Source organism: Mugil cephalus, chromosome 16 (assembly GCF_022458985.1).
Source record: "Mugil cephalus isolate CIBA_MC_2020 chromosome 16, CIBA_Mcephalus_1.1, whole genome shotgun sequence".
NCBI lineage: Eukaryota > Metazoa > Chordata > Actinopteri > Mugiliformes > Mugilidae > Mugil > Mugil cephalus.
In genome coordinates this window covers 15,707,703-15,730,924 of record NC_061785.1, presented here as the reverse complement: position 1 = coordinate 15,730,924, position 23,222 = coordinate 15,707,703, and the positions used below count along the sequence as shown (strand labels likewise).

The 23,222-nt window shown below is 43.0% G+C and overlaps 1 protein-coding gene across 1 annotated transcript in view; it reads right to left on the bottom strand.

The window, feature by feature from the left end:
• Nucleotides 1–3,019: 3,019 nt before the first annotated feature.
• antxr1c (ANTXR cell adhesion molecule 1c) overlaps nucleotides 3,020–23,222 on the bottom strand; it is a 33,374-nt gene continuing 13,171 nt past the window's right edge. Inside the window, exons 8-18 of the mRNA XM_047609695.1 lie at nucleotides 22,713–22,793; nucleotides 21,915–21,975; nucleotides 20,921–21,019; nucleotides 20,576–20,645; nucleotides 15,877–15,955; nucleotides 14,073–14,168; nucleotides 13,878–13,916; nucleotides 13,542–13,640; nucleotides 13,294–13,461; nucleotides 12,085–12,165; nucleotides 3,020–5,975 (exon numbers count right to left, since the gene is read on the bottom strand). Of these exons, the coding sequence (XP_047465651.1) occupies nucleotides 5,700–5,975; nucleotides 12,085–12,165; nucleotides 13,294–13,461; nucleotides 13,542–13,640; nucleotides 13,878–13,916; nucleotides 14,073–14,168; nucleotides 15,877–15,955; nucleotides 20,576–20,645; nucleotides 20,921–21,019; nucleotides 21,915–21,975; nucleotides 22,713–22,793 (1,149 nt within the window). The 3' untranslated portion in view covers nucleotides 3,020–5,699. The remainder of the gene's footprint in view (nucleotides 5,976–12,084; nucleotides 12,166–13,293; nucleotides 13,462–13,541; nucleotides 13,641–13,877; nucleotides 13,917–14,072; nucleotides 14,169–15,876; nucleotides 15,956–20,575; nucleotides 20,646–20,920; nucleotides 21,020–21,914; nucleotides 21,976–22,712; nucleotides 22,794–23,222) is intronic.

Sequence of the window (23,222 nt, the reverse complement as noted above, 5' to 3'; positions counted from 1 at the left end):
GAGTGACTGTATTAGTATATTTTCTAAAATATGCGTTTTCCTCGTCCATTCTTGCCAAACTTGAAATATGCTAACCGCTGTTTACAAGCTATAGCGTTTGAGATTTTCTGCTTCCAGTTAAGCCCCACCCTTCAAAAAATGTCACACTGTTTACAAACTGTGAAGGGGTACATACATTTATATACATACATACATACATATGCAGCTGAGGTAAAAAGCAGAATGGGGTGATAATTCTCTGTGTATTAGTCCCTTTGAGCCACTTCCATTCAAAGTAGTCATTTCATCCATCATTAATGTACAATTATAGCAGAGTACAGCAGTTTTAAAGTTGGTCGAAACCAACTTTGATATCAGACTAAATCCAAAGACCATGTTTTTTTTTGTTTTTTTTTGCACAGAATGAAAGCTTTGACAGCATTTTATTCCCACGCTGGAATAAGCGAATAAGGCTGGTTTGACTCATTTGATTTATGTTTTGTCTACCAGGCAAAAGGTCAGTAAAACAAATGGGATGACTTTGAAATGGGGGGAGTGGGAAGAATCCACATCACGGTCAGGGTCATGTATCAAATCGGTAACAATGCTGGAAACATTTCAACCACCCAGGGCTGCGAGAGAACAGATAGAATAATACGTTCACAGTGTCGCAGGGTCGTAATGTGCAAGGCCAGTCAGGCATACTGTACGTAGGTTCCAGAAACAGTGACTGTGGTCATCGAAAGAAAAAAAAAAAACACAAAAAAACAAAAAAACCCCACTGTGCTTACAGGACAGCTTTCTATCTTTCCAGGCTGCTGTTTGCACTCGCGGCAGTTGCCATGGATACCAGGGACATCAAAATACAGGCACAATGACAAATACCAACATCTGTGTGTGTGTGTGTGTGAGAGAGAGAGAGAGAGAGAGAGAGTTGGGTCAGTGAGGTTCAGTCTGAGCAGTAATGTGAGACCAAGATGAAACACTCAGCCATCAGCACATTCCTATGGGCTTCGGTTTTCTTCTCGCGTGGAGAAAGACAGAACGAAAGAAAGAAAGAACGAAAGAAAGAAATGCACAGAGTGAAAACCAAATGGTTGTAAACATGTTATCCGCTATAAGTGTTGATGTTGCCTCCTGGGGGCATTTAGTAACAATCACAAGCACAGCTCCCCCACCTCTCGTTAGAGACTCAGACGTAAGTCTGTATGTAGTTGTAGACTTTACATAATGACATGTTTGTGGAGGCTTTGCACAAATCTGCCTTCAGACGGGGGGGAATTTACTTCCCACAAATATTGTCTGAATATCTGTGAACCAGACGAGAAGCGGCGAGCTAGCTCTCAAACAATAGTTGCGGTGCGGCTGCAGGACCGTTTAATCTCCGCTCGTAACCCCGCGCAGCCAGGCTTTTGTTTGTTAAAATGAACCGGGGTGCTTTTTTAAAAATAAATAAAACGAATAAAGAATTCACGGCTTGGAATTCAAGCTGGCTGCGAGTCTGGAGCGTTTTTGATATAATTGAGGTTTTTTTTTCATCATGGCCACAAAGTTCAGCGAGTGCACGGCTACAAACTTGAGAAAATGTGTCGGCGTCGCTGCGAGTTTACAGGAAGACGGAGTGAGCGCTCTGTTTGCTTCGGTTTGGTGAGATAGGCATCTTTGCGTTCTCTTTTTCTAACTTTGACTTTTTGCACCTCGCGCTCTCTCTTTTCCGTAACCGCAGGTAACCACACAAACATGGCCATCTCCCCACCAGCTTCGTCTCAGATCCCTTAATGTCACAGAATCTGTGTTTTTTTGTGAAATATTCCGTCTGAGTTAACGTCAAACTCCTTTAAAATGGCACCGTTTCTTGCATATTTTGTACAAAAAAACACAAAACATATATCACTTTAAACTCAAATAAGATCAAATTCGTCTGAAGCAGAAAAAAAGACGGACAAGGTGATGGGACGGCGAGCCTTAGCTGCTGTTATTCTTTCTTTCTTCAGCCCTCTCCCTCGTGTCTGCTTGAAGGATTGACTGCCTCATTTTCTCCATTCTTTTCTCCATTTTTCTGATTCAGCCCACCCCTTTCAACATCCCACATCCTTCTCTCCTCTGCATGCAGAGGGGAAAAAACGCAGACTCCACAGTAATTATCCAGCTGGAACTGCTCATGGGGGCTATTCTGGTTGTATTAAATTCATTACCAACCAGAGGAACGAGACTCCAAATACTCCCCGAGCACAGAGTGTGTTTTTCAAAGTTATTAATGTAACCCCCTGATTGTCCACTGCAGGCTGCCATCCTCGGAGCAGGAAGGGCCACGCTCCGATGCGCTTCAACTCCGACTCTTACATTATTTCCCGACGATTTGGGAGGTAGAGGTCGAAAGGTTAGCGTTGTGACCGGGAGTTTGCCGGCACTGAAATCAGCATGGCAACGGAAAGCAGCATTTGAGCTGAATTCAGTGGAAAGCGCTCCACCCTCCATCGGCAAAGACGCCTCGGGAGGGTTGAGTGATGCGGAAAATCCTCTAACGAGTCCACTTTTCTGGTTTTCTCTTCCACAACAGGTTAGCTGTGGTAAGTGAATGGAAGTAATTAAGTGCAGGATCGAATGTTCCCCCTCTTCTCGCTTGTTATTTGGTCTCCACTAACTCCTGAGGGAAAAATCAGGCTTAAAGTGGAGCTAATCGCTGACATCGTCCTTCTCTTGAGGGCTTTAGTCGTACAACAACAATGTCGATGAGAAAGGTTTGAGTCAGAGCAGAGAAACAACAGTATGTAAAACTTCCAGGCGTGAGTAGGGCATGTTTTCTTGGCCCCAAAGAAAAGACAGTAACTACCATTACCTACCTGTGCAGCTAATGTCAGTTACATATTGTAACCCTAGATTCTATGAGAAGATTGAAGATTGTACTAGAATTGTGAGGACATAAGTAGTTATCTGGTTTTATATATTTGAAATGTATGATAAAATTAATCAGATATGGATCTGTATAAAAGAAAATGACACATCAGCCCAAGCAAAAATCACACATAAAACATCCGAGTAGAAGCTTAGGAATCAACCTTTATTGATACTGTTAAAAAATCATGTCAACCAACAATAGAAAATCATATACGTCTTTCATATTTGGTTCAGTACTGCCGTTCAAAAATGTAAAAAAAAACACTGGTTAACATAATGTATCTTACCTCATCTGTGTCATAAATCTCATACTATCTGGTGACACTGAAGCAGTTCTCTTTCAACACTCAGTTAGCATAATGTAAAGTTATCCCCAGTTCTCCCAGCTTCATAACTGAGGTTGGGAATACATAAACAGCTGACTTTTCAAATTCGTATTTATGGTGGTACCACATAAATAAACCGACCTGAACTGTACGTGGTGACACCTTTGATCAGAAGCACTGTGGGTTATGGGAAATGTAGCCACGTTTTATGCTAGTAATTGCTGGCAAAAAAAAAAAAAAAATGCCTGTTATGTGTCATTTTGTTTAAAGAGATTATACCAAAGCATCACGGTTTATGTGACGATTTCCAAAACTACATGTGGCTGGTTACGAAAGCTGGTAACACAACGGTACAGGACATACTTGAATGACGTACATTAAAATGAAAATTTAATAGAAGAAAATTCCAGAAGGGACTGGATATAGAAGGAATACCAACGCTTCGGCCTCTTTCTACACGTGCAAGTCAAAATCTCATCGTTCATTCATATGTTCCCAGGGTTAAATGTACTTTCACAGACCTATTCATTTAATATGTTGTGAATGCTGTCCATTGAACTCATTAAAGGGGTTTTGTTTGTTCCCTAGTATACACCAAGCTGCAGAAACATATTTGGGTTAGGGAACCAACCCAACTCAATCAAGAGTTTGAGTTGCAAGTTACCCAAAGAACCACCAATGCTCTTTAATATTAGTTGCCAGGTCAAATTGACCAGGAACATACATGTAACCTTCTGTTAACCGTTCTGTTAGAGATTTCAAATCTATTTTAATAGTTACTTTACCTGAGTCTAGTTCAACCCCCAAACAAAGGGAAGCTAAGGTCGAGACATGTTGACAGGATATTGAACTGCAGAGCTCACAACCCTGGGAACAACAGAAAGTCTTTTGTGTTGGGTAATTCTCCTTAATTTAATTTGTAGACACTTTTGTAACATGTACAGTTTCTCTCTAGCTGCATATTGGGAGCAAGGAGCAACTTAACTGTAAAACCTAATCCATTTTAGTTCCAACAAAATGATTTGAAGTGTATCGGAGGCGTTAAAGAAACCCTGGTAAACCTTAAAACGACTAAACTGTTAAGCTGTTGTGTAAGTTCTGCACACAGTGTCCGTCTTGGTGGTTGGACACCTTGTCGATATTCAAGTACTCTCCTCTTTATCTGTCTGGGAGTAAAATAAATTAGATGCTCTTTGAACTGCCCTGCAGTTGCAATGTGACCGGTGCTGATATAACTGAAGAAGACATAAAATACAAATATTGGCATCAAAGTACAGTATCAGAATAGCGTGTTAAAAAAAAAAAAAAAAAAAATGTGAGGAGAGAACTGAACCTGATTTCTTGATGTTTGATTTCATGAGTTTCAATGATGAAAACAAATGCATACTGCAGTTGCTCAGCAGTCTATGTGCGCAGAAACCAAAAACAAACAAAAAAAAATATATATAGTGCTGGAATCTAAGTTCAACTACATGAAAAGGTGGTTAAAGACAAAATCCAAAGCCTCAAAGGTATCAACCGACATAGCATTTAAAACACATCTTAATCATATACTGTAAAACATACCTTCCATACAACATCTGTACACGTCCCTGTCACTGAATGTTAAAAACACCGGACCACAACTCATGTTACTGTATCACTGTTTGTGTCAATGCGTTGAACTTTGTTGGTTTTGTTTGCTGCTGTGTGAACAGAACAAAGCAAAACAGCGAAAGATCATCGAACATGCACATTTTTAACAGCTGGCTTATCAACGCCATCAACGACACGACCAATTAAAACTGCTTTGAAATCCAGTTCTCAAAACCTTTGATTCGTCACACAGCAATGGAGAAAGAAGCCAATTCCATTCGGCCCGTTTTACGCAGTTACTCAGATTTACCCACAACCTACTTTTCGCCTCAGTTCTCAATAACAATGGCCTAACTCAGTAGTTGATAAAGACAACAAAGATATTTTATCCATTGCAGTGTTCCTCTGTGGACTTCCTCTTCCTACGTACTTTGCTGTCCAGCAACAATCCTCCCTGATCTCAGAAAAGAGCAAAAATATTTCCCCAAATCCCCCCGTTGAACTGGTATGAGACAGAACGTCAAGTCAACCTGTTCTTCCGTCAACACTTTGGTGTTTAGTAGAAAATTACATTTTATGATGGGCATGTAAACAATGACAGAGGAGCTCCCCTGACATCCAAACTTGCTCCTTTCCCCAGCATTCGTGATGCACATGTGAAATGACTGAATGGATAAATGTGAATTGAGTTCCCAGCCTACAGGTTGACTTGATACTCTATCCCACACAAGAAGAAGAGGAATTCAGAACGACTGGGGTTCAAGGTTCATACTACTGACGTTTGGCTTATAGCAGGAGTATCTTTGGCATCGGCGACCGCAGCCTTCAAAGTGAAAGAACTTGGTCAACAGGGGGCGAGAGGGGAGGGGGGGTATCGAAGCGGGTGTGTTGGGAGGGGTGGTGGAAATTTGTCTGTGCGGTTCAGGGCCGAAGGCTAGGTGGGGGACGCGACGGCGGGGGACAGGGGAGCCCCGGGGGCGTGCGGGACGGAGGCGGCCCCGGGGGCATCTGGCCCGACGGGGGTGATCTGGCAGGGGGGGTGGTGCAGGTGGGAGAGGCGGGGGGGCTGCGTGTCACGGGGCGGTAGTCCGGCGGTGGTGGCGAAGGCGTGTGGATGGGGCTGCGTGGAGCGGCCTTGGCTGCTGCCGCTGCTGCTGCTGACTCATCTTTCACTCTGGTGAAGTTGATGCATCGACCCTAAAAGAAAAGAAAGAGACCGTTTATTGGATTATTATTATCATTTTGCATTAAATATTAAGCTACTCAGCTAATACGCAGGTTCAAATATTGTTATATTCTTACATTCTTGCGATAGGGGCGGGGCCTATTGTGAATGAGTGTTGACTGAAAGATAACGTCTTCTGCCTCCATTCATCCCTTTACTAAAATATGTTGGAGTCAGGTTAAATTTCAATTTGTGGGTGAAAATTTATAAAATACATAAAAAGTATCTAATCAACCAAATATTTTGTGACCCCCTTGCAGTACTTCTGCGTACCCCTAGGGGCCGCAGACCCTCTGTTGAAGACCTATGTTATAAAGAAATGTGCAGATGTTAGTTTACGTTAGAATTCCTGTTTGTTCATGTCCCCTCCATCAGCCTGAGCTTTGTTTTAATGCTAATTAGCAAATATCCTGTTCAGTTATTGAGATACTTGGAGATACAGGGAAAATTAAGATGAATAAATTTACCATAAAGGGCTCCTTTCCCTTAAGTGGTAAACAAATGTAAACATGTATTTAGACTATTAGAACATAACATACACATTTACACATTAGACAACATTGGGACACTTCTTCATGGCACAAAGCAGTAATGCTCAGCGCTCATTCAGCGATGAACCTTGTAGACAACATTAGACCCTGATTTGACCTGGGAATGTTTCCTTGATCTTCTCTGATTGGCTGAATGAAAACCACATGTTTCTAAACCTCAATGACACAGACACTGAGAGACGCAATTTAAAATGTGTGCTGAAGTTACCATAAAGAGTTAATTATGAACGTCAGCATGCCAACAAGATGATGAGCTTTATTTTTGCTTAGTATCAGTACGCTAGCTTTCTCACTGTGAACACGTTAGCATGCTAGCTCAAAGAACTCTCTAACGTCACTGTAGACTGTTTGTCTTGGTTGTGTTTCAACAGTACCATGGAAAAAACCTTGAAAGTATGCACGTGATCCTAGAGAGAGGCACACACTGTGTAGTTAGCTAACAGAGGCTGAGCTGGTTTAGCTTTTTGATAAAGAAGGTACACACAGGCGTCTATTCTAAAGTTCATCCGAGCTAAGAAGGCAGTCCCAACTCAGGTCACCGCTCCCACTGCACTGTGTGGGTGTGTGTGACCAGCTGGTGTTCCAGATTACACTCAAATCCTCGTGTTTACAGCCTCGTTTCAAATCATCCCGGTTAATGTCCAATGTTCTGTCCCGAGAACTGTGATTTACCAAAGTTCTCCTGGTCACGGCGAGACCGTACGGAGAGGAAAAGATTGGGGTTAGAAGCTGCTTCGTGTGCAGGAGGTGGTGTGAAGTAACAGCACAAAGTTGACTTATCCGACCGTGAAACAGATGGATTTATTCCTGCAGAAATAACACTTTGCTCCTGAGCTACTTGTTAAATTTTACACCGACCACAAAAATCAGCAAGTTCACAGAGGTCGCTGTTGCCATAGGAACCGTACCCACTCCGCGAATGTGGTTGGCATTCGCAGCGGAGAGAAGTAATGTTAATCTGCTAATAAGCAGTATCAGTGATCTGAGCCACAAGACCTTGGTTTTATATAGTGGAAAATGAAGGAGCTGGAAATGATGTCGCACATGAAGCTGAGCGGAATGAAGACGTCCCCTCCAACACTGACGCTGAATGTCAACTCCCATCGGGTCAGAGGCAGATTAAATCTCGAACGAAATCCGATGACAAGAACGCGAAACAAAGCGATGTAAATTTATCACTGCAGAACCAGAAACGTCTCGAACACACACATGTTCGCGCAGAGGCTACGTTTGGCAGAAAATCAATAAAAACACAAGAATCCAGCAGCAACCACCAGTTTCTGGTCTGTCACCACTTCTCCAGCATTCCTCCATGTTGGTCAAAAACCCAGGGCCTTTAAATTCTTCTCAACGGTTTTCTTGCCCTTCTTGCAATTCTTTTTGCTAAATTTATGTATATTCACTGAAATAGTTGTTAATCTGGCTCCTTCCCAGACGGGATTCACTGACAGACAAATGAAAAATGTGGTTTAGTGATTATAGCTGGTGTGAATAGCTGGTTGAATCTGTTATTCTTCTTCTAAAAAAAAAAAAAACTTTCTTGAGTTCCGCAGAACAGCTTCTCAGTCTTACTGAGTCTGACGGGAAATCAAGCTAAACCAACAGATGTTTGAATCATTTTCGTGGTTGAATACCTCATTGTAAGTGGCTGCTGATAACGACAATAGAGTCCATGTAGTTCAAGAAAGACATCTGGTGTTTTTGGTGCTTCCGTTTAAGAGCGTGAGGACAAGACTGAGTCAATTTCCCATACTTGGGACTATTATCAATCTCCTCACTGAACGGCAGGAAAGCAAATAAGCGCATTGCCCAAAACAAAAGGTCAATCTCTTGCTTTAATTGTGTGACCTCCACAGTGCCACCGTTAGCTTCATGACGTCAGACCAAAGTTGACTTTCGGTGCGTACATAAATCTCAAAGCAGACGTGAAACAGCTTTGATGCTGGGAGGGATAACTTACTAAGGAATCTAAAAGGTGGATAGTGTTTTTTTTTTTTGTTTTTTTAACAAATCAAATCCTTCACTTCACGTACATTGTACAGTTAGCACCCAGCCGTGGCCTGAACCTTTGAACATTTTTCCTGGATCACAGGAAGCCACACTAGCTTGTTCTTTCTCACTGACCTCCCCCACTGTCTGTAGTCTTACCAAGGTCATAAAATTGTCTAGCCCAGGGCAAAATGTGTGTGTGTGTGAGAGAGAGAGAGACGTGGTCGGTGGGTTGGTGAGGACAGGCCTGCTGGTCTATTACCTCATGCCCTTTAGCTCGCTAACAGCCTCTCTGGAGAGATGCGTGTTTATATGAATGGGAGAGAGCCAGAGAGGCAGTGTAGACCTGCTCTCCTTCATACTGTACATTAATGTCACTGTAATGGATGTGGTTTGGTGACACAGTTTCGTAACGGTTGCCTCATTTTCCAAGTGGAGATAAAGCTCAGCTAATGCTACTACAAAGGATCTATGCAGAGCCTTTGCTGCTGTGAGAAAGCATTTATCCCCTACGTGCTGGTGTGTCTGCATTGTTCTGTAATTACGCTGCTAAAATGCTACTTAGTGGTTAGTCAGCTTTCTGTCCCCTTCAACAATGGTGACTGGAGCTCAGAGCTAATAAATGTGGAACAAAATTTGCTTTTTTACTGAAATCGCCGCAACGTTGAAAAGATAAAAAGACGTCTGAGTGCGGGGGCCTCTTGTCTGCCCGTCTGGCCGCCGAGACACGCGGGTGACGAAATGCATTTTCGAACCAATCACGGCTGTGGAAGTCAGCGCTGCTGCAGTGTGGGGTTATATTTGTGGGGAGGTGAACGTCAGGCGGCAGCATATCCCCAGCGTAGATCTGACACATCTGGCCATAAATCTGGATTAAGTATGATCCTAAGTCTTCTAAAACACAGACACAAAGCGCGTCTCTGGTCTTCATCAGAGGACTGAGCCGAGCATATGCTAAGCAAACAGCAGAGGTTGGTGGGTGTGTTGTTGGAGGAGAGGAAATGAGGTGTCTTTATTCACGCAGAACTAAAACTTTATGAGGATTTTTTGGGGATTTTTTTATGCCATTTTTTGATAGTTGCCAGGGGAAAGAAGTAGGAAATTATGTGGTGAGAGAAAGAGCTGGTGATGGGCAGTAAAGGACACTAAAGTGAGGACTGTAGCCTCGGTTGGTTTGGTGCTATGGGGCTTGTGTGTGTTGGAGGATTATTGTGTGGCGCAAACCCACAACAAGTGTTTCTAACAGACAACGTAATTGATGTGGGAGTAAAATTTAATAAATATTTATTTTATCATCGTGAAACTCATGAGGATGATGCACTAAAACTAAAAACTAGGCTAGGGCCGGGCTCAGCGGCGCAAGTCAGCCGTTACAATCAGTGTAAATAAAAGCCTGAATTTATTTGAAGGTTTCCTTGAGAATCTGCCAACCTGGTGTCGCTGATGTTGCCCAAAAAGGTTCTGCAGCTTTTCAGGTGACACTCAAAATACAGAATGACGTGTCTCACTCATGTTTCTGCTCTCGCCTCTGGCCTACAAACCGCAAATGACTCGAGGAGGCGACGTCTTGTGAGTGGAAAAAGAGACAGGGTTTCTTAGAGGAAGGCATTGAGTCACGTAGAGCCATTGCCAAAAGCTTTTCTGGGTAAAGGAAACATGATGACGTAGGAAATCAAATTCAATTTTTTTATTTTTTTGCCAGCTTGTTCCGGTAAAGATGCCATCGTCAGTTAATGATCATTTTTTTTTTGTGTCACTTGTCTCATTAAACACAGAGGGTTTAGTCGGGCTGCACATTCAGCTCTCTACCTGTATGTGGTGCCAAGAAAACACTCTTAAACGTGGAATTCCCGTTAAAAAGATCACTGGAAATTTCTGCTAATGAGGCAGGATTTAACCAGTGGGCCGGTGGGACGGGGCCCGATCAGCGGGGGAGTCAGCTGTAGATGGGAGGGAGGAAGGGAAAGAGGAGGAAGCCACTGATGATTACAGGAAAGGTGGAAGACGGATAGAGGAAAAGTAAATACACACAAGGCTGTTGTTAGACAGATGTTAGCTTTTTGAGCTAAAAGCTAAGCAATGCTAATTGAACAACATAGTCAGCATGATGCAACATTTGATAATGAGCGCTAGCGGGGCTAAAAACACCAATCATACTATATCATTATTAAAACTGTCTTTTTTGAGTGTGTTTGAAGGATTTAAAAGATCCCTGGAGAGACTTTCTGTGCTCAATAAACCCCCATCTTCTCTCCACATTCAACCTAGATAGAAAGTCAGGGGGCATTAAAACTAAACCATGTGGCTAATGCGTGAAGAGGAGAGTTTTTTTTTTTTTTTTTTAACCAGCATACATGCACGAACACATCAGAAAACACTGCAGTCGAGCCACACGGATGTGAGCTGCGGTTCTGCTCTCTATCCGATTTATGGCGCCTAATGTGAAGCAGGTGTGAGAGCGAGGCTAGCTCAACGGGATGGAATGGGCCAGCGGAGGTGTTAGCCAGCACAGGAACACCGGGAGCGAAGGGGACGGACAGACATGTGGCAGCAGGATGAGTAATCGGTGCAGATGACTGGAGCGTTTTCAGACACTTTTTCAAACAGCACCGCTCAAGGTTTTTCACCCTAGAGTGGTTTGTCACAAAACCCTGGAACTAGCTTTAATTCATGTGTTTTGGTAAAGCTTCTGTGTATTAACCCTTCCAGTTTAGCAACTGCAACTGGGAAGGTTGTTGGGCTAGTGTCCTATCTATTTTTAGCCATGAGCATTTCCAACCTCATGATGCTGGTATAATATCAGAAGAAGAGCAGCAGATCGGCCCTAACCCTTAACGTATTTAGGAAACTTTACGGTCCAGCCTCCTAAAAGCCTCTTCTTTTGGAGCAGCTTGAAAACATAAACATTAGAGCATAAATCTAGCCCCTGTCTCTTTTGTCTTAAGTAGCTAAGCAACATTATGTAGGAAATAACGGTTAAATCTTACATGTTTTCATATGATGGTAAATATATCACGATTTTCTTTAAAATAAATGTCTCATAAGTCACTATATGCACAATATTATGTGTCACTTTAAAGTACGGACACACACATAAAACTAGGGTTAAGTGGTTCAAACTATAACAATGTTGTTTCTTTAGTCCCATCATGATAGAAATATTGAAAAAGAGTCAGTTTCAGGACTTCTTTCCAGCTAATCAGCTAATTTCCAGCTACAGCTAATGTTAGCTATGTTAACCAGCTACGTCAAGATAAATGAGTCTGTCACATCTGCCGTTCAACTCAGACATATGAGTAAATGTAAACTCTTTTCATTACCCAACAAGCAAAGCAACACATCCAGGTACCTTTGTTTTAGTTTTGTAAAGTATGGACAGACAATGTCCACAGCAAGTCATGTCATTATAAAATGCACTGTGGAGCTGAGGGTGGAAAAATATGATTCGTGATTAAAGATGGAGAAAAAAAAGGAAAAGAGAGCGGTGCAGCAGGGGGTCCTCACAACGTGAAGTGTAGAGAGTGGGTGGGGAGACACTTACGTGGTCACCGGGCTGAGGTCTCATCAGAGAAACCTGGTCGTACCCGCGGCGAAACAGAGCCCAGATAGCATCCAGTTTACCCTGCACAGGACAGAGGGAGAAGAGCTCTAACATCTGGAAACATCTGGACACAAAACTCTTCCAGCCTACAACCCTCGACCCGATGAAAGCCTGTTAATACTGATTTTTCTGTATCAGCGAACATTCGGTCTGTGGTCGTCAATCAAGGCCGAGAGTCGGCAGGTTTTAATCCCAGGAAAAACACCAGCGCAGCTGATTCCAGCGATTAGTTATTTCCTCTTTGGTTGAAGCTGTTCAGCCTCTGATTAGTCATGAAGACTCCTGCTTATATTTTGGTCTCTTTCCCACTTCCACCTTTTTGCAATGCAATTGAGATGAGGCGCCAAGATGAAAAAACAAGAAATATTTAGCAGGATCTTTGATCTAATTCACAGGAAAGACACGATGATCTCAGATAAAACCAGATAAGACGGTAATCCAGGCTGTATTTAATTCCTGACAAAGCTGGAGGTTCTGAGCCTGAATCTGATGGAATAAATGGCTTAAAGGGAAAGAATTTGATATCCTAATCCTAATATTAAATCAAATTATTCGTCAAAAGATGTTCAGGTGTAGACGCACACAGCTAAATGCAAACTCCTACACTCACTAGTCATTGTACTCAGAGTATTTACTACCCCGTCAGTCATTCAGCTCTCTCTTACACTAACTGTTACTGTATGAATGAATGGTGTAAAAAATCCACCATGAACCTCAGGTCGTACTAAAAATAAGCCACATAGCAGTAGTGTACTGTATGAAGGGCCGGCGTACCCACACAGAGGTGAATTGTAGTGCATGATTTAAACAAACTGTGGTGGTGGAAAGTCTAATAATGTCTCACTGTCTGCACTGATAGTTGTGTGTTTAGGTAACTAATGTTACCTAAACACGGCCGGCGCAGGCTGCTGTCTTGTGAAAACTTACTCCACTTGTGGTGATTTTCACGTTTAATCTTTCAGGCTGCTCTGTGTGCGGGGAACTTTCCCTCACATTTAACTCAGAGGGAAGAACTCAAAAGGACTGTTAATATGGGAGATATCAGAAAGTCTGATGGCAAAGATGCACTTCCAAACTAAACGTGGTAGTTTTAAGGTTGCCGTGCTACATTAATCTGCTGATCCTGTGTGAAACTGCAGGTGTGTTTACCCGGATGGGCGTGTACCACTTCCGGTTCTGAGGCGCCTTCTTGTTCTGAGGTTTCTTGGGTTTGGGCTCGAAGGGTTCGTACTCTTGCTCGGGCATTTTCACCACAGCGTTCTTTGGCTTCTCCAGCTTAGCCCCCTCCTCGGTCGAGCCCTTCCCTCCCCAGCGGACCTACAGACAGGAAGTAGAACCATTAGGGTTACTCTCTAGAATGATTCTCTGCTAGCATCGTGGGCGTATCGTGCCGTCACCTCCATCCTCTTGATCCCTCCTATTCCTCTGCCTCCGTAATATGAGGCATCCACGGTGGGCCACTTCTTCTTGGGCAGACCGTCCTCATCGTCCGACTCCTAAAACCCAAACACGACAACCGATTTCTTAACACCAACATCTTCCCTGTAAGGAACTTTCAAGACTTAGTGGCCAAGCTGACATCTGGTGTGATGAGCTGGAATTATTCATTACTAACTTATAAACTGTTTATGTCCTGATGATGATTGATAGAATAAACAGAGCTTCTAAAAACAGCCAGCTGCACTTCATTGTTCTGCTACTTGGTGGGTGTGTTTGCGTGTGTTTTGACTCACCGGCTCAGGAGGAGGTGGAGGAGGAGGCTCTTTGATCACCTTTGAAAGAATTGGATAAATTAGACGACTTTTCAACAGTACAATAATTGCGTCGCTTCAATTGCTACACCTCTCAGAGGCCCTTCTTGGATTTGCATGGCTGTTTCATTGTCTAAGCATCTCGTGGGCTCGTTTTGTAGCGTGATGTTCTCTTACCACCGTGCAGCACAGAGGCCAGAACCACCACATGAAGAGCATGGCCAGCAGGAGGAACAACACCAGCAGGGTGATCAGGAGAATGGTGCCATCGAACTGGAGAGCAGAGACACGTGACACTGAGAGGCTGATTATAATTCTACGCTTACCGTCTCCTCGCTGGTAAAAGAGGGAAGATGTAGACTGGTACGGGTAATGCTAGTAATGGTGGTGGAAAGTGGTGTCTGCACAACTGGATGATTCAAGCCTTGTTGCAACAAGAATGAAATTGCAGTAATTTAATGCAAATATTTAGAAATGGACCTTGGTGAAGAATGATTAACTATCTTTTGTACTTTCACTGCAGTATGTAAGTTTGAATTGTCTTTCACCAGTAGCAGGGGTAAGTGTAGTTGAAGTGGCAGCAGAGGGACTGGTTGTAGAGCTTCGTATAATTATTAAACAGTAGCAGTGGCGACAACAAGAAGCAGTGCAGTATTTGAAACGGTGCTGACAGTGGGGACAACAGCGATAACAGGACAATCACGGTTACAGTAAATAAAGGCGGACAGTGGAGTGGACTGCGGACTGATTTTCTGTCACATGAAGAGCGTCCATGTTTTCCTGACGCTGACAGTGGTTAATGTAAACTGTGCGATCCCTGAATGGATCCATCTGTTACCACCGTTCCCTCAAAGCCAGGCAGGCGTCTGCGAGCCAAACATGGTTCCTATTACAGACCACAGATGAGGATCACATGTGGCTTAGTCTTCCCCCTATCTATCTTGTGGCAGAGATTTGTGTGTGTGGGGGGGGTCATTGGGGCCCGATGCAGAAAGGACATCGCTTAAAGAAAATGATAATTTCTCAGAAATTTCCCAATCAGCAAATTGTCACTATGTATGAAAACAGCCGTGTTGATCTTAACTGATGACTTCAGCAGTGGCCTATATTTACCTTTTGCTGCCTTTACACATGTGCGTGTCTTTCCCCCCCATGCTATATGAGCATATTTTGTGGGCACACAACAAAGACCCAATGAAACCCCTCAATGTGACACTTTGATAGGATCTGGAGAGGGGCTCTTGGGTTTGTGGCATTTGTATTCAATTTAAATACATAGTTTATAACTCGAGTGTTGTTTATTGCACCAGGTCTGCCCATCTCCAGCTAGTTCACAGTCCAAAGTGACCTCAGTCTATATGGTTTAGCTTAGTGGCGAGAAGCAGCTAATTGCGATGACATGTGTAATTGAATATGACGTCACGTGGGCCGAGGAGAAAAGCTTCAAAGAGAGCCTTTCTTTTTTCTTGGGTTGTGTGAGAATCTGATGTGGCCTCGCTCCATATGTTCCAACATAAGTACTTTATTCTGTTTAATTACTTTGAATTATCCTGCCCAGTCTAATTCATCCCGACATAAACACACATAAAAAAGCTTTACAGTCAGAAAACAGTTATAGGATTATTCACAGTGAACACAAGGAAACTGAACAAGGACCCGGCTTCTCTACCTCTCGTCTCTTCGTACCTCGAGGGGCAGAGGGTCATTTTTGGGGGGGGTGGGTTGCTGCTGCCAACCCCTGTGGATTGGCGCCTCCAAAAAAGGGGCAAATAGCAACATTTAACAATAAACACACATAACCCTAACCCTAACCCTAAAGGCATTCACTGGAGAGAACTAAACCATGCACCTCTAGGAAACACATGAGGTTGGAGAAGAAGGAAGCAGAATAGAAACCAAGTCTAATACTTCTCTGAGGGAAGCAGTAAAAACATTTAAAGACTTTTCGTGTGCTCATGTAAGATACGAAGCTTCAACTCACACACTCTGTGGTGGTGATGTGGACGTTGCTGCTGATGAAGGACAGGCCATCATTCATGCTCACTTGGAGATAAATCACCCTGAAACGAAACAACAAACGACAAGGAGTCAGGTCGGTCTCAGTGTCGGGGTGTAATATTACAGTCGGCACAGTTGAGGATCGAGCTATTGAGCCTGGAGCATTTCCTCTTTAAAATCAGTTTGTTTGGTTGGAATGATATCATCTAAACTTGGGTTCGCACCAAATAACGTCACACAGTGACCTACATACAAGTGAAAGTGTTATTTCGACCAACAAGAAAACACCCACAAAACACAAGGGACTTTTGAGTCGAAGTAAAAAAACAGATTTGCGAGCTAAGAGCAAAGTGACGTCCAGCCTGATGCTCGCGCTCAGATGTTTTCTGTCTTCGGATGCAGAAACTGGAGTCAGTTTACTTTGAGTCTTTGCAGCTGCTGCTATTTCCAACCTCGAAGGAGGACATTTTGCATAAAGCTATGTCCACTAAATGAGTTCCTTGGAGAGCCGTGTGACTTTTGTTTACAAGCCCTGTTTCACTTGTAATAGAGCAATCTGAACCCAAATGAACCAAATACCAAAGTTTTCCACAGAGGTTTAAAGGCACAGGGGAAAAAAAGGTGTGATTGTGTGACCCAGCACAGCAGGTATTAGACCAATGAAGGATGAAAATTTAAATAAATGGAAAAAACACCAGCTTTCAATTCATGGTTTGGGCAGATGTGTGTACTTTTCCATGAAATCACATCATGCAAATTGTCTTTGGGGAATGGCAACAATCTCTGCCACATTTATAGACTTTAAAACATAATTTTCTCCCTTTCTCCAACAATGGAAGCACTCATCAGAACAAGCTTCCATCCATAGTTCTGTGTCAATGCTCCCCCAGGATCTCCTAGCTTTCTAAGGTTTCTGGGATGAGTCTTTGTTGTTGGTCTGAACATAACCCCCCTCTCTCCACCTCCGAACGGTGAAAAACAATTCTTAGAATTTCAAATAACCCCCAGTGACCTATTTGCAGCCTTTTGTGGTTCGGTTCTCAAAAATCTGGATGAAAGGCACGTCTGGATGCGAGCGAGGAGATTGAAAACAGGCCACTTCACAGATAAACATGTCTTTACTCTGACATTCCTCTGATGTGTCTGGGTGGAGTGAGAGCAGAGCTGGGTCAGTGGGTGAAGTTCATGATCAATAGCATGCGCGTCCTGACGGCAGGCGTCTGGACACGCAGGGAGTGAGACCTCGGGGTAGCCTTAAAGCATGTGTTTGACATAGTCTTGTTGTAAAAGCCTCACTGATTTTAAGACTGACACAGTATTAGTAGTCAAGCACTTATGTATAGCAGGTGAATGTGTGAGGTAAACACTGGCCACATACACTAGATGAAGAAACATACCACCACCTTTGTATAAGTCAGGGGTATATGTGTTCTATATTAAATTCAGCCTAGTGTTATCCCTTAAATAACATATGTTGGATTCATGTGTATTTAAAGAAATTTAAATTTGTGGGGGAAACAAAAAAAAATATATATATATATGAAAAATGTCTAATCAGCCAAGGATTTTGCGACCCCCCCTTGCAGTACCTGCATGGAACCCCTAGGGGTTGTGGACCCCCTGTTGAAGACCTAGGGTTTAATTATCCAAATAACATTCAACTGTCAGCGGTGCAGTCCAGGAGACGGACACACCGAAAAAAGGACTGAATACAGAGGAGTGTTGCAGAATTTATTCCTGCAGAATATAAACAATAAAATAAAACTCAGTGGTCTAGTTTGGGTGAAAAAGGCAAACCACCAACAATTTTGAAATGATTAAAAGATGAGGAGGGAAGGAAAGAGTTCTGAGAGGGAAAAAAACACACACACACAAGGAGAAGAAGAAAAGCCAGAGAAAACTGACCAGTGTGAATCTGATGATGTGGAGGAGAAATAAAGCCATGGGCAGGAAATGTAGAGCACAGTGGCAGACAGTTGTTAAATACAGAAAGGAAACAGAGAGGGCAGACAGTCTAAGCACGGACACACACACACACACACACACACAGAGTCGAGTAGATGGGTCAGGAAATAGAAAAGTAGACCACAATGCAATACGGCAATTATATATGCTGGCTTTTAAGTAAAGGAAGTACTTTAAAAATTGTTAAATTTGTTACCAAAACTAACCCGCTTTCATGATGCTAATGAGTCAGAAAGTTCGTCTGAGTTTAAAAAGCCTCTCCCGGAGGATTTTCCACCCCACTGAGGATCAGACTGCATACAAACACACATGGCCACACACTTGAAAGGGCAGGCTAGCTGCTACAAGGCTTTGATCAGCCAAATCTGGACAGCTGAGAGGGAGAGGTAAGAGGTAGATGGACAGGGGATGAAAGAAGGAGCTCATGTGCGGCGGAGACAAATAAAAGACAGATACAGAGAGGAAAAATACAGGCAGTCGCGTAGAGGAGATGGAGGAGGGGGGCTGGAAAACAACCTGCAAGAAGATAAAAAGGAGCCACGGTGGCACTAAAAGTAAAGACGGAGGTGGAGAGAACTCAGAATTAAGTGATTTAAGAGTCAGGAGGTGAAGCTTTTAGCCCCAAAGGGACGGAAAGTTCACAAATACTAAGGTCAGAGAAGAAACGTACACAGAACCCGCGGTGCGTTCAACGAGGGGGCAATTTATGGGAAGCCCAGGCACACGATGTACCGCAGTATTACAATCACTCCACCAAGGTAGTCCAGGCCGTCAGTCCAGCTTCTTTAAATCTTTCCCTGCTGTAGTTAAAATTTAATTTTCTCTCTTTACTACACAATTGCCAGCACAAATATGAACTGCAAATGTGATTTATAACTGCTATGGGAGAACGACATGAAGGAATTTGTATGGTAATTGTAAGAATACAAGTCCCCCTAAAAGGTCAATGGAAAAGAGGGACGCTGCCATTGGCTGACGGGGCTTCTCCTCTCTATGAAGTCTTTGCCACCATCCCATCATCCCCTCAGCCTTGTATTCTGTGGCCTGGTGTACTTTTCGTTCCCAAAAAGACTTAGGTTAGGGAGGTTTGTGGATTGTTGATGTTGGAGCACGGTCGGCCTCTGAAAGGAGCGTACAGCGAGAGGATGAGAGGCAACCCTGGTCACTGCTGGTGTTACACCGAAAAGCTTATGTGACTGTCGTGCGGTGAAAGTTTTAGGAGACAAACCTCAGTTGTCTCAGCTTTCGCAGCCTGTAGCCGCCGTGCGAACACCGACAGAAACGATTTGGGACCTTCGATATGGGACCTTTATCCGTCTAGTTCAATATATTCAATCAGCACTGACAGATTATTATTAAGAGTGTGTAGAATACACAAAGACGCAAGCGGCAGCTGATTTACGAACACAAAGTGGAACTGGATAGTTAGATAGTTAGCTTGCAACACTGCAAGTTGTTTTGGCAGCCTGTTATCAAAATGATTTAGACCTCCAGTAGATAAGGAGCAACATTAGCTTTTATTTAAAGTCACGTGTCTGAAAAAAACAAGTAGTCAGCACAGTATTTGTTGTTGGTTTCAACCAACTGAAGAGTGCTAAATGCAGCTAAATGCTTCACTACACACTGCTTACCAGACTGTGTGTGTGGGTGTGAACTGCTGTAGCTACCACAGTTAAACATGTAGTCGAAAAAAACAAACAATGCACTGACGGATGATTAAATGTCCAGTGCAGCTGATCTGAGGTTGGGTGTTTACTTTTTGTGAAAAAAATGCACACTTGTAGCTCAGATGTTGAAAACAAGGACTTTTTTAATGAAAAAGTCGCAGGCGTGACCGACCAAGATTTCTTTTGGTGGCTGTATTTCTTGTTTTACTCTTACTAGGCTTGTATATGTTATTGTATACTGTTGTTTCTCCCCCATGGGTCCTCATGTTGTTTCATTTTGTATTATTAAATATGCTTGACATCATATCTTGACCCTGACATCAGCATTTTTCAATATATTGACAGTTCATCTCCTTGTCTGTGCTCGGCTCAACAATCTTTTTACCCACCAGTTACCCACCTGCACCCATTTAAACCCTCCTCACTGTGTTTTGTGCTCCCTGAAGAGGACCTCCAGGTCATAACGTCGTCAATTTCTTTTTTCACATCAGACAAAATCATTTGATCCACTGTTGACATAAAAATATTGAGTAGCGCAGCTTTAAGAAGGAACTGATTAACACCTGGGACTCTCTCGTACCACTGTTCTGAGACAAAGACATATAATTAATCATCTTTTTTTAAAAAAAATAAGTCATCACAACTTAAAACCAACAAAGGTGTGTGGGTTTGTCGTCTTGAATAAAGAATTGCCTGCTGTTGTTTTCTCTTCTAACTCAGGACAGAAGGAGGACAAATCCGTGCAGCGTTTACCACTGCATATGCTGGCACGACCACAGAGCTTCTTATATTTTTCTAAGCTATACTGGGATCTAGCAAAGAGGAATGTGGACTTGGATCTTAAGAGCAGCTAATGTATGGCAGATTTCTCATGGCCTGTGCGCATACAGAACACACGCGAACGCATCCATCCATGTGTTTTATTGTGTTTGAGGTAAAGCATGTGATCTAAGATGCCCGTGGATGCCACTTCACGTTAAATATAAGCACTTTCCCTGGAGAGGGAGCTGAATAGATGAAATCAGAAATCTATAGGTGAGAGGCACTCACTTTCCAATGTCATCAATAACCGGAGCAGGACACAGTAGGAAGGTATCTTCAACACCAGCCGGCTTTTCATCTGGAAGACAAACATATGATAAATGTACATTCCTCTAAAGTACAGACTTCAGCTTGAACTGTTTAAACTCAGCTTAATATAAACTATAGACACTGAGTAGACTGGTGTCTATATATCTTTAATAGGCAGATATGATACAGGTATATCTGTACCAAGCTAATATTTTTTTCATGCATTCCTCTGCCTTAAAATGACTCACCTACAGAGAATACAGTATTTTGTATTAATAGTTTGGTTTCCAATGTAGAGGATGAGGAAAGTGTAGTTGTACTCACTGACTGTAACGGTGTCGTTGATTTTGAAGCTGCACAGGACCTGGTCGATGTTTCTCGCATGGAGAAAGCCGTTTCCTCTCACCACCACTTGAAAAGACTCTGGTTATACAAGTCACGGTTTGACATTTTAGACAAAACGCAGCAGACGCACTTCGTCGAGCACAATCACACCTGCAGTACCCTACTGAACATGACGCTCACTTCGGTTACGTTTCACACAGCTCCTGGTTATTAGTTCAGCTCATCAGTCACATTAGCAGGATCATACCACAGAGACAACATCAGTCTCCTGACAAACCACGTTAAATACTATAATCATGTGTTCAAAAAAGAAAAAACAGCCTTTGATTTGCAATAAAATAAACTTAATAAATTAAATCAAGCTACTTGTAATTGTTGGACATTAACTTATGCTGTAAAAGAGTTAAAATATAGTCATGTCAGTGATGGATAAATATGAGAGAGCCGTGCTGGCTCTAACTGCAGGCCAGCGAATGTTACTCGGTGTCAAGAAAAATAATTTCCCTCCTGCAGGGAGAAAGTAATTCACTCGGTCATAAAAGAGGCAAAAGCAGATGTGAAAAACAGCCTCGGTACTGCTGCTTTCGCCAAAAAAACTCCCAATCAACCCCTGCTTTTATCTGTTCATTCCTTTAACGTCCATTTATTGCTGCCTTCGCTGTCACGGCGTTCTCTTGGCAGGACACTAAAGGATGATGTCTACTTTACATTTTCAGCTGCAGCCAGTTTCACCGCTGCTGAATCCTTTAAATGAGACTCGTGTAATCTTATTCCCTAGACGAGACCCTGTCCCAGAAGATTTCCTGTAAGTGACCAGGACGCCCTTATATGGGCGTTATTCCCAGTCCAAGGATTGTCATGATTCAGAAAAGCCGCTAATGAAATTAACAAGAGACAAAGAGTAATGGGACTTGGTGAGGGTTTATTTGTGTCTGTCTGTGTGTGTGTGTCATTGTTTGCTCTGGCTGCCTACCTCCTGCGCACACACTCGAGGGCTCGGCTGCCAAGATTTCAATACAGGACTTCTTGATGATCTGGAGGGCAAAAGACAAGCGTGATTTTTATACTTTTACTCCTTTTACATAGAGACCGTCCCGGTTATAAAACCACGCAAGAGCTTTGTGCGTTTACAGTACGGCATGTATCAGTCATTCTCGCCAAAACCCGAAACTCTCAAATCGCTGCAGAGCTGTCAAACACTGCAGAGCGAGATCAAAACTACATCACAATTTAGAAAAGATACATTTGGCGCCGCGAAAATCGCTCAGAATAATTAACCAGCTTAAACGACGAAACAAAATCCTTCAGAATTATAACAAAAAACACAAAGAACGAGAAGTTTAGGACCAGAAACTGATGTGATCACGGCTCATTTAGAGGATCATATACAGAAAACTGTGAGAGGCCATTTTTTATTTTTTTATTTTTTTTTAGCTGCGTGCTGTGACGGATCGGGGGCTGAAGAGACCCACCCTGCCTGAGCTGGACTGTACTCTGAATACGTGAGTGTGTTTCATGACGCTAGTGTACACAAAGAGTTACAGTTCTGCCTGCTGCAACGAGTTGACTCGTCTGAGCTTTTTCAGAACGACGCTACTGCAAAAGTTGGGGTCTTCCCTTCACTGAGGCGCCTTTCTGGGACTTTGTGCATTACAGTGTTTTCTAAAGTCAACTACTGGCTGAAGTAGAACTAATGCATGACAGGTTTAAATTAAATACGTGAAGGTGGACGTCTGAACGACTTGCTTGTCTTTCAGCGCAGTTTATTTACCGAATCAATGACGCCCCGGAGCGCGTGGAAGCCGCCCAACACAGGAAACACATGTTCAATGGTGTCTGCAATAGTGGCCAGCTACAGGGAAAAGCAGAGAGAGGGTTGTTCAGGGAGAAGATGAGAGGAGTTAATCCACAAATTAATCAAAAGCAAAGTAAATGTAACAATGAAAGGTAAGGAAGTGGATCCTCCCCAACAGCTGATATGTGATATTTCATAACGAGTCCTGTTCACATTGTCCACAATCAGAATATGTTTTCAATCAGTGAAATGACTCGTTACTGAACAGGAACCTGAATCGTCCTACAGTCATAGACATTAGCTCGACCAGAGAGGCTGCCCGGTGTAAACCATGGGGGTTTGTCCTTAGGAAAAATATAGGTTAGCCAGTTTACTCAAAGGTCAGTTAATACACAGCGGAGACAGCGCTGCAGCTTTTCCTCATCAGAGCACATGTGGTGAAGTACACGTACTGTGCGATGAGCGCAGAAGCAGATGTGCGGTGAA